Below are 11,550 nucleotides of genomic sequence, written 5' to 3' on the forward strand. Positions count from 1 at the left end.
ATATCCTCTTCCGTAGGAGAGCCCACATACTTTAATGGTCAACATTGATTTGACTTACCCTCGTAATATCGACCATTCCTAGTCATCCCAATGATCATTGTGTATGATGCGTCTTCATCGGCAATGTCCTTGCACCTTCCCCGCTTCTCCCTCGAATTTCAAGAGCATTGGAGTTCCCTCCACTCTGCCGAGACGTTGTCTTCGAGAGTCCTCCTCGCTCGTTCAGTTGCTCGTTAGGGAGCATTATTGCCCGGTCGAGGGAATATGGAAGCCCGCGGTGGCGGCCGCGGATCATCATGAAACAGATGATGACTTTACTGAAAGTGGTAAATCTCCCGCAGAGAGAGGTCATCACCGAGGGGTGGCCGAGGGAGAGTCCAACGCAGCCACTGCACAGTTGTCAGCATCGAAGACAGTTTTGTGCCGTGGATTGCATGTCCACTCACTACGCTGACATGACTTCAAACAGGATCGGGAATACTTGGAAGGCCTATGTTGATCATGCAAAGTTAATGATATAGGCCAAACGGTTGGTGGTGGGCTTCGGAGGCAGTAATACCGTCTGATTTGGCTCCATGATCTTGTCCGACTCGGCGATACAAATACAAAATACGCCCAAAAAAATGTACCATAGATCGAAACTCAGCTGGTTGCGGATGTGTGCCATAATATATGATGTTGTTCCTTGGTTTTCGTCGGGCTCTTCCTCATCAGGCAGATAGATTCCCAGACTCTTCTCCTCATAAGTATTGGACGCACGGATGCTGATCGCAATTGGTAAAACGGAAATATACATCATGATTAACAAGCTGAATTGAACAGCCGGGTTGACCTGCGAAAGGATATAGGTTGCGGTGCCAGTGTGGCGTGCGGAAGCAGCCTGGAACAGAGATGATAGAATTCTCGGCCCTAGAGAAAGATCATTCACAGCTGGGTTGTTGAGGTCCAAAGCGATAATAAGCACAACATCCGCAACATTGAGGAACACGACGATACCGAAGAGAATCCATGTCGCTCGGCTAGGGAAGAGCAGTGTGTAACATCTTCGTGGGTGGTCGAGCAAAAACTTGAGCGTCTCTTTTAACGACGATCGGGCTGGGGCGAGCTTGAACATGACCCAAACAAGGAGTCGAAGGAAAATGGGATAACATGTATTCCCTGCAAATGCCAAGAAAGTCATGCTGAGCATTGGCCAGGTCGCGTCGCGGAAAGTAACCATACTGCAGCATTCAGAATTAGTTATCAAAGTACCAGCAAGATAGAAGCGTTTACGAAGTGGGAGGAGAAATAGTGGGGCCACAGCTTATCTAAAACGCTATAGCCTGACACAAGGCTGAGAGGCAAGTGAACCAGCATGCCACATATGGCGATATTTTTTCTTGGAAGTGTCAGGATTGTATCTGAAAACTACTTACGAGTCCGGAGTGAGTGTAAAGCCTAGGTTATTGGCCATCGTTTGGGCAGAGTAGATGCCCCTGATAGGAGTTAGCATCTCTGAGAGCACATATAATGACTGGAACAGGCAATTGGGCCCTTACCACCATGAGTAATCTATAGAATTTACATTGAGCCAGTCCCTATATTTCTGAGGAGCGCGGTGTATCCATGGGACCAAGCTGATTACCCCAAGGATGTTGAGGAAAACAGCGTACGCTGATCTGGAATCAGCACGCGACAGCAGTGTCATTGTGCGAGATGATGAAAATTGTACTCACAAACAACAATTTTTAGCAGCACCTTTAGAGCCCGATACTCGATGCCACCAAGTCTTTCTCTGTCTGCCGAGGTGAGGTTGAGGAATTGTGAGTTCCGGCCGATTGTGACCTGTTTTGATAACATTGGTAGACCAGTAGGCCGAGGGCCTGAGCTGGGCTGGCGCGCAACTCCCGCACGTGTCTTGCCCAATACAAAGACTGTGCCAACGGTCGTTGCAACTCTTTCAATAGAGATGGCCTTAGCTAGAGTTGGAAAGCCTGCTGGCCCGTCTCCTCCCCAGGTGCGACGCCTAACGATGCTCGTCTTGGTCGGGACATTGTCTTTTGGGTCTGCCAGGACAGCGTCGTCCACATCTGGAAGCGTTCTTCGGTTAGAGGTGATATGCACTGACTGGGATACGTAACGACTCCATTAGGCGCAGGTCTCACTTACCGTCTATCACGTCGCCGACATCTCGCTCGACTATCGGATGACCTACTCAATCAAAAACTCATGAGTACAATGCAACGCGAAGTGTTGATCGAGAAACATAGAAAGAATGCTTGAAAGACAGACCGTTGTCTCGATCTCTTGGTCCCGGAACGTAAAGTGGTTTCGAATCAGGCGGACCATTGACATTGGGGGCAAACGTGATGCGTCTCGGGCTGTCTGTTTTGGCTAGTTGCAGTGATTTGTCTGTCCCTGTGATGGACGGTGGCGACTTTCTAGCCGGCTCCGTGACTGCCAAGCGAAGGTTTAAGTCGGACTCAGAGTCAACAGGATGTATGCTTGATTCATCGGCTTCGTGTTCGTGTTTGAGTAGTATTGGTGCTGCACGGCTGGTCAGAAAAAGCATGAAGAAATGGCTGCGGAAGCACGAGATGAAGGCCCCGACGTACCGAGGGTTTTGAGTTTCTTCCTGAACCAGTGCAGTCTCACCACTACTACTGCGATGTTTATGAAAGTGAGATTTGTGACCATAGCAATTAGATAAGTATAAACTTGTTGGTATGTCGCTAATTCTTTTAGATCGACACTTGACGGACCCACCAGATGTTAGTCTCAAAAAAAGCGAATTTAGGGAACGCATACATACGTATTCAGCCCTGATTCTGTCGAGGCACTCACACCAAAGAAGTAGGCGTCGATAGCCGATATATTGCCATATGGGAGTAATATAATCAGGCTGGACAAACCTGCCAGGATTATGTATATGTCTTTTGACGAAGATGTGTTGATGTGAGAAAGGATCTCTGATGCGCATCAGGGTGGTTCACTCACAGTGTAGAGTAATGAAGTTGGCTTTAGGCATCCATCGTGGTCTCGAGGTCGGCTTCCATCTAGACCGCCCTATGAACTCCATGCCGGACGATCCTCAGGTCAGATCCCTTGAAGCAGGCGATTCCGATCGGAACAGCTGTGCCTAGACTGGGACGACGCTCATTCAGCCTGAGATTCAGTGATGCAACAACTCCAAACCAGGATAATCGGGCGAGGGTGCTGTCATGGCGGAAAGGAGACGAGGCGTGACCTCAAAGGAAAATACCGGAAAGAGTGTTCGCATGTGCGGCTCCAGCACGAATAAGGAGAGGCAGTGCCGCGTCTCGGAGGCCAACCCGCCAAGGAGCTACGGGCTGGGAAGAGACGACTTGGCAACGCACGCCACGTAGTCCATGTGCAAGCTGATGAGGTCACCTGAATCTAAATTATCGAATTCGTGATGCTGTGAAGGAGCGGCCCGGTCAGTTCCCTCTTCTCGTTGCTTGATGGGCGCCTTCTGAAATTGGAAACCCATCTGGCTGCTCTTGTGGGTGGTCACACTGGACGGGATTCATTCACAAGGTCGCATCCATCTTCTACCTATCGATCCATCGAGCTTGTCTTCTCCTTTTATCTATTTCCTTCTTACTCAAAAGTTGTAACTGTTCTGTCATTGTTGAGGTAGCTACAACACACTTGAAACAATGAACCTTGAGGCTCAGAAATTCGTGCAGCCATTGGTGCTTTATAATTGCACACTACAGCCATCCTACACCCTACTCTTTGATAAGTGGATCACGGACTTGGCAGGGGCTTAGCGATACTTGGAAGTTCATCATAATTTCTGAGGTACGGTGCGTGACAAGTATCGCCTGCACCAAGAAATAGCACGCTGATCTCATGCCTTCCCATGCAATTTTCTCCTTGAGGTCAAAGAAACTCTCTGCTTACGGAAGATGACTATGAAATACTTTCTAATCAAAGCCATCGCCAAAATAAATTGAAATCTAGAATGCAATCCTTGATACCATGCAGTCTACTGGCAAGCGTCCCCTTCAGCAAAGCTAATGGACACGTTTGTGCAGCAGTCGACGCTATTGCTTTGCAGGGTGCCGTTCGCGTCAATGCCGTCTGTCCTAGTAGCGTATACATGCCCGTGATGCAGGACAGCATCCAAGTAAATGCACTAATTGGGCATGCTTGGCAGTCACGATAGCTATCGTCTCGGGCTATATAACTCAAATTAGACTCCAGAGGGTACGAGTGCATCTATGTTCCTCTGTAAACAACTATATTCCGTCTCAAGCGGACAGCGTCACCGGATGAGGTGGCTGACTATGTGATCTTCCTGTCATGTCTCCCACGAATTGATCAGTAGATGACCTTGGGTTATTCACAGAGTCTGACACAGTAGCTGATAATCAGGTTGTAGGAAAGGGGCTATTCCAAATTCACCTGTCGCTAGAGCGATGAAAGATGTAACCTGCAGTTGAAGCGGCTCTCCCTGGCTCAGACTTATCAAGCTCATGTAAAGTCTTTTCCAAACTAGGACGCAAACAGTATAATTATCTTTTATTATCATTATTGATTATCCTGGCAAGTTACAATGTCGTTGCTTTTTTGACTTCCAGTCCGCCCGTCGTTTCCAACGATTTCACGAACCATTATATCACACAAGGTCAAGTAAATCTTTCACATCTATTGTCCGAAAATGAAATTAAAGTCATCCTAAATTACGGGGCATCCGGCGCGCTTACCGAGGGTCATTCCTCGCTCGAATCGTTGTTACTCGGCTTATTCTTCATGAATACAAAAATCTACAGTACTCAATCACGCATAAGTCTCATGTTTTTTTTTTGGGGGGGGGGGAGGGGGGGACATTGAAGCACTGGTGTTACGACTAGAAAGTTGACAACTAATGTCTTATCAAATACAGATATTATGCGCCTGTGATGTGTTGCGGGTATCTCTTAGAAGGTTGAATGAAGCTAGTTCTTAGCTAGTTGTCGCGTTGAATAGTAATCAACAAAACCATAACCTCGGAGCTACACGAATAGCGACACCTCACATGTAGCTTCGCTGAGAAATGCTTACAAACTCATGTACATAATTTCAATTGGTGACCGCTGGGTTCCAACGGCTTCGGCGAAAAAGTCTTGTCGTTTTCTAACACAACCCTTGTTGTTGACCAATCTTGCCATCGGACACATCGTGTCTAGCACTGGGTGAACGCTATGCGTAGTTCTTTCTCCATCAATAGACTTGTTAAAATAATAATCAATCTATGATGGCTAGAACACTCTATCGTTAAAAAAAAGTTAAATAAAAAAACAATTACAAGAAATACGCTACCATATCGCATGACCGTATGATTTCCTGAATCAGATCAGTCATCCCTCTATACAGATACTAGGTACTCATGTTCTGAGCGAAGGCAGTCGGAGGTTTTACAACGGATCATAGTACAGTGTGAAAAAAGAAGAAACATTCGATTTCAAACCAACATGGGTTTTACATCACGCTTGACTTCTTCCAATCCTCAGTAGCAATTGCGTTATATATATCCCGGAAGAATTCAGAAAGTCCCGAATTAGAAAATCATATCAACTCACTTGTCTTGAAACTCAGCACAACTCTTTCAAAATGAGCTCTCCTGCGACCTACTTCGTCACTGGCGCAAACCGCGGCATTGGCCGCGGCTTTGTCGAGAGATTCCTCCAGAAGCCCTCAACCACTGTTATTGCCGCCGTTCGCGACCCCTCACACCCTACATCCAAAGCTCTTGCCGATCTGCCAAAGGCCCCCGAGACCCGGCTCATTGTCGTCAAGCTGGACTCTACTGTGCAGACAGATGCCGCTTCTGCTGTGGCTGAGCTCAGCGAACAGGGAATCACCTCTTTGGACGTTGTAATTGCCAATGCCGGCATCGCTCAGGATGGTAGTAGCGTGCGCAACACCTCAGTCGCGAATACGCAAAAGCATTTCGACATCAATGTGATCGGCCCCTTGACCCTTTTCCAGGCCACCGCCGACATGCTCCAAGCTAGCAAGACAGGCAGCCCCAAGTTCGTTACCGTATCGACAGTTGTCGGTTCCATCGGTTCCCAGGAGACTTTCGCGACCTTCCCCCGAGTTTCAAGCCCCTATGGAGCCTCCAAAGCGGCCCTGAACTGGTTTATTCGTCTCCTCGCTTTTGAAGAGCCATGGTTGACCAGCTGGACATTCCACCCTGGGCTCGTAGAAACGGACCTAACTTCTGGCGGCAATATGGACTTGAAAGCTTTGGGAGCTATCTCTGTGGAGACCAGTGTTGCGGATATGACTAAAATCATTTGGAGTATGGAGTCCAAAGAGCTCAGTGGAACTTTCCGAAACCATGATGGCACCATGCTTCCCTGGTAGAGCACAGCGTTGAGCAAGTCTTGTAGTAGAAAACGTTGGATAGGTTGTATCGAGTCTGTCGTGTGGACTTTTCAGGAGCGCAGGGGGCTGCTTTTTCCTAATCGCCTTTGCATCTTAGAAATCAAATCGACACCGAAAACTGCCGGGGAAAGAAAAGTTCATGCATAGCCTAAAATTACCTACGAACGTAGATCGTTGTCCTTTATAACACGAGAAACTTTCTCTTTTCTTGCTGAAGACCAAGCATGGGCAGAACTACGCATGTCCAATTTCTACTGGTGAGTCGACTTCGAGCGACACTAGGTTAGCATAGTATAAGTAATTGCATAGAAGCTCGAACTAGAATGTACAAGCCGTGGTTCTTGATTCCTTATTTTACTTTGCCGCTAGACATCGAGGTTGCTGCCATACCCCTGCAGTGTGCTAGTTTCAAGTTGAATTCATCTCTGTCAACTGCGCCTCAATTAGCGATACACAAGAGAAGTGTGGCAATGAAGTGCAGTATAATTTGGACTTGTGCGTGCTCGTTCTATAGGTCGACATCTATGCAGAGACGACGAGTGTTTCAGCATTCAGCACCGGTTTCTGTTCGATTTAGCGATCAAACATATCATCTATTGGAGCAGTGTTCGTGGCGATAGCTGTCAGGGCCTGACTTGAAGTCAAGATTGAAGTCGTTGGCCGAGACGTCTAATATGCCGGCCTTTCAAAACCGAAGATTCAAATTGCGTACTCATACGGTGACTACACTGTGAAAGCATCTCAGGTTACAACGTCTGGTACTTTATATATGCCCTTCCTGAGGTCTCCTGGAGAAGGTTCGATGTGGGTGTCTCGGCCCTGTGAGCAGCTCGGCTTACTACCTGCGCCGTTAAAGAGGCCTAATTGTCTTCAACGTTCAAGTTTGATTGCGATCTTCCTCGATTTTCGAGTGGAATTTTACCAACGAGCCAATGCCTTGTGTTAGTCTTGTACCTATTTGATAGAATTAGTAGGGTCGATATTGCACTGAGGGGTGCGCGATGGCCGAGTGGGTTCCTTGAGGTTCGTATGCATGTACTATATAATATCTGATTGCGATGTTTCTCCAACGAAGCCCACCAGCTACCTCGGCAATCCCGAGAAAAGAAACTTCTTTCGTAGTATAGTGGTTAGTATGCAAGCTTGTCATCGCCCATCCAGGAAGCAGCAACGCTTGAGACCCGGGTTCAATTCCCGGCGAGAGAGAAGAATTGCATCAATTTTTTGCCTTTTCTTTTTTCCAAACGCCTGTATCGGATTTTTACTGAACTATTCTAGTGTATGGATTGCTGGTGGATGTAGCTAAGGTCCAGGCTGGGATGCTTATCACCAGATACCCACATCCTCACGATCTTTGCCCAGCTCTCCTTTGATCTACCCAACCACCTTACCCTGGCATTTCTTGCCCATTTACTTCCAATTGAAGCTCAGGCCACTTCCACAAAGACCTTACTCTTGTTTGATAACAACTATGGACCGGGCAAACGTTGAAATACAGCAATGAGTTCGAGAAAGTCCCAGCTGCCAGAGGTCTGCAATTCAAACCTCGCTAGAACGAATTCGATACCTCGGTCTTGCTACTCCATCTGGGTATTGTTGTTCTTGATGACATGTGCTGCATCAGGTATATATAAATCAAGCCTCAGATACCTCTCTCTTGCTGAATAGCCTTGTTAATGGCCCTACCACGTGTTGATTTTCACCACTTTATTTACCAGCGTCACGAGCCGCAGGGCTCATGATAACCCGGGTTACCAGAAGATGCGTATATCGGCCTTGTGGCACTTGCACAATTGCTATGCTGATTCCTCTCTCGTGTCGAAGAGATGGCCAGATACCCGTGAAGAGATGGGATGTTCCAGCATCAATCTCGGCGGCCCGACAGGCGTGCGTTGGCTCACTCGATAATTATGCAGTAGACACAAAATGATCTATGGGCATACCCACCTTTTGATTGAGTCGTGATGCTGTCTCTGCAAATCCGGCCTCATTTTGCTTGAGTGGTCGCACCTGGATTCATGGACCAAGAGTGCAGTGGTAGCAAGACTACCACAGGCAAATGGGCGTCAGCTAGACTATCAACGTTGATCACTAGGAATTCATGTGACCGGGTTCCTTCTAAGCACGACATCACAAACCATGCAAATTGCCTTGCAGCCAATCAGTCCCACCCGCAATCATCGCTCGCTGTCGCATCCAGCACACTTCTGACTCCTTGCAAGCCGCGCTCTGCTGGCAGCAGTAGAACTCTGCTGCCGAGGACTAGAAGTGACGGGGACCTACACCACCAGCAAGAACCGAGTCTCGAGCCCCTCTAGATGCAGACACACAAGTTCTCTTCGTGCCGCCAAAGGGCGTGAAGGCGTAGATGGTCCCGATAGCCGACAAAGGCGGGCCTCCGTTGTCGAGAAGCTCATGATCACCGTCGGAAGTGCCAAAGTATGCGTATCGTTCAACACACGCCTCGTTGTCGAGCCATGCGATGGCATCCGTCAAGAAATCCGTCTTCTCATCAGCGCTTCCCTGAGGTTGAAACTGCGTGGGTGGGAGTTAGCTGGGGCTGCCTTGAACTTGCCCACCGGCGCCATTGACTACGACACATACCTCAGTAATCCACACAGGGCGATCACCAGCGATTTCGCACATGTCGGAGACGAAGTTTTTGAAGTCCTCCAAAAGGGAGGCCGGGTTGTACTGCAACATCCAGAATTGAGTAAAAGAACAACGAGGAAGAGAACTAGTTGGCGAAAAGGGTGAAACATGACAAAATCTGTCCAAGGCCCATCTCACAAGCTTTTGATCTTGCACAAATGCTGCAAGCGGTAAGAGAGTCCATGGAAAGCAGCGTCATATTCTTGGAAAGGTTAAGAGAGCCTCACGAATCTGCTTACCCAGTGAATCGGGATGAAATCGACAGTGCAGTCACTGCATTTGTCAAGAAACTGGATCATCCACTGGCGGCCATCATTGGATACCGCAGGGGCACCAAGTCGGGCCTGTCCAGCGAAAGGTTGCATGTACTGGCGGTATGCGTCCGCGGCGGCCGTGGGGTCGAGGTTCGCCTGGCCAGGATTCTCGGGCTCGTTGAAGGCAAGGAGGTGCTTGGAGCCGGCAGCAATCCAGGAAGAAGCATGAGCCTCCCATGCACCAGTGTGGTCCGAGGTGTTACCCCAAAGCATGGGAATGTATTCTGTAAACTGCTGCTTGTTGGTGGTGTTTGAATCCCAATTGTACAGCCAATTGACAGAACTTCCGGCAAACCCCTGTGTTCGGAAATAACAACTATTGCAAAGATTTCAATCATAGGCGATCAAGGTTGAGAAATAAGTCATTGACAGAGCAGAGGACCAATAAAAAGGGATTCCTAGATATGGGGAAGAGCCCACAGAACGCAGCCCGGAGGGAGACCTGCCGAAAAGAAATATACTAGGATGTGGTGGCCGTGCCAGGTATGGTGGATGTAGGAATCATTTAATAGGTCTTCCATTTAATCCTACTCAAGAGGAGGATTGTCTAGGATGGAACCGTTGTAGAAAGGCTTTGATGTAGAGGAGGTCAGACAGCGCTTACCGTAATGAGGATATCATCGTTGGCTGCCAAGCCGCGCTTGGGTAAACCATCAGCCATCACGCTGATGATCAACAAGATCATGAAGCCGGTTCTGAATCGACAAGAGGTTAGTGAAGACTTCAAATGGTTACGAAATGTAGACAAAAAGCGTTGTAACAATGAATTTGCTCCATGAGACCAAGACACTAAGGGAGGAGGTTGAACCCACATCTTGAAAACTTCCATGACGACAAGGACAGATTATAATTACTGTCAAACGTAAGCAGTTGAAAGCAAGGTATGAGCTCTTGTGCTGTCGACGTTGCGTGCTGCTTGTCAAACAAGACGTGGTGATTCAGTCTCAAGCATGGGCGTGCTGTTTCTGGCAAGGTCGGGCAATAACGTATTTTTCTGGGCCCCTGCGGAAGCAACCAAGGTGGAAACCGTCTGTTTTCTAGATTCAACAAGTATGAGCTTATTGATATAGTCGAGCAAACGGAGTGCTGCTGTGGCAGTCTCGCTACTTCTGTTCAATCACGAAGCTGGTCCACATGATTGGATCGTATGGCACGGCAACCGACCGGGGGCTTGAGTTGACTAGAGTTCCTTGGAATATTTGCATTCAACCGAAGCCTTGACTGTGGACAGTTTGAATGTTAAGCCCCGAGAAATCTGTGAAGACTGCTTCGACTCGAATGCAGAATGAAAATGGATGCGCCCACAACCACTCAGCATGGTTTGAGGCGTCATATAGTGGCTTCCTGGATTCAACAGTTCGGAGGCACAGAAGCCACACTCCTATCAAAAGAGGCTGCTACACATGCGCTCCACTCAGCATTCATTGCAAGTCTGCCTCTTGAGACTGCAGCAAAGATCGTGGCCGAAGTTCCGCAATTCTGGCCAATGAATTGGTCATCAATCAAGCGGAAGGCGAGCATCATTAACGAAGCTTTTGAAAGCTCGAGAAGCTTTGGTGATTTTGGGAACCTCTTTCCAACCAGACCTTTCGTAGGCCCAGCATCCTCCTCATTAATCGCGTAAAGGCCAATACTGTCAACAGCAAAATGAGGCGACCCAAAAACCTCCGAAGCGGCAAGTGAGAAACAAACAAACGGCACCCACGCATGTTGCTGTAGATCGCAAGTGGCGGTTGAGACAAGTGATCAGCAGGTTATTTCGACTTGCAAAAATACTATGGGTGTTTCTGTACTTGGGGCCTTATATCCCAACTGTGTATCCCGCCAAGATTACTCTTCTTTCTTCCCATCAGTGTGCCTCGGTAATGACACTAGACAAATGATGTCGAAAACACCGAGTTACACCATGCAGCTTACCGACAAGAATCTCTGCTCTAGCGCCTTTCCCACAGCAAGTCAGTCCGCAGGACCAGGGTGCTCTCGTACCGGGCCCTTGTCAGCAGTGATGGTAAGTGGGGATGCCTTGACGTGAGACGTAGTGGGTAAACAAGCCGAGCACAACTTTTCCTACGATCCCGAGAACCAAAACAACACGTCATGAGTCCTGTGAAAATCATGAAACCAATCTCTGAGGTCAAAGCCTTGTCCGCATTTTTGCGATCTTCGCCATTCCAGTCCGGTGGCCCTTAGTAAAATCGTACATAGA

General features: G+C 48.2%; 3 protein-coding genes across 3 annotated transcripts; 1 reads left to right on the forward strand and 2 right to left on the reverse strand.

Annotated features, from left to right (window-relative positions):
* Positions 1-94: 94 nt before the first annotated feature.
* On the reverse strand, positions 95-3,058 carry J7T55_006992 (uncharacterized protein; the record flags this gene model as incomplete). Its single annotated transcript, XM_053135839.1, has 9 exons — positions 95-389; positions 630-1,220; positions 1,416-1,475; positions 1,539-1,653; positions 1,716-2,069; positions 2,149-2,190; positions 2,272-2,642; positions 2,792-2,912; positions 2,977-3,058. The coding sequence occupies 9 exons, from the start codon at positions 3,056-3,058 to the stop codon at positions 95-97; spliced, it is 2,031 nt and encodes a 676-aa protein (XP_052986490.1).
* Positions 3,059-5,598: 2,540 nt separating this feature from the next.
* On the forward strand, positions 5,599-6,357 carry J7T55_006993 (Norsolorinic acid ketoreductase 2; the record flags this gene model as incomplete). The annotated part of the gene is made up of 1 exon (XM_053135840.1): positions 5,599-6,357. The coding sequence occupies one exon, from the start codon at positions 5,599-5,601 to the stop codon at positions 6,355-6,357; it is 759 nt and encodes a 252-aa protein (XP_052986491.1).
* A 2,182-nt stretch (positions 6,358-8,539) lies between these two features.
* On the reverse strand, positions 8,540-10,173 carry J7T55_006994 (Alkali-sensitive linkage protein 1; the record flags this gene model as incomplete). Its single annotated transcript, XM_053135842.1, has 6 exons — positions 8,540-8,640; positions 8,709-8,913; positions 8,983-9,072; positions 9,270-9,641; positions 9,949-10,039; positions 10,157-10,173. The coding sequence occupies 6 exons, from the start codon at positions 10,171-10,173 to the stop codon at positions 8,540-8,542; spliced, it is 876 nt and encodes a 291-aa protein (XP_052986492.1).
* Between the last annotated feature and the right edge of the window lie 1,377 nt (positions 10,174-11,550).

The sequence above is a fragment of the Diaporthe amygdali genome, assembly GCF_026229845.1.
Source record: "Diaporthe amygdali strain CAA958 chromosome Unknown NODE_60_length_211398_cov_62_513432, whole genome shotgun sequence".
NCBI classification, from domain to species: Eukaryota; Fungi; Ascomycota; class Sordariomycetes; order Diaporthales; family Diaporthaceae; genus Diaporthe; species Diaporthe amygdali.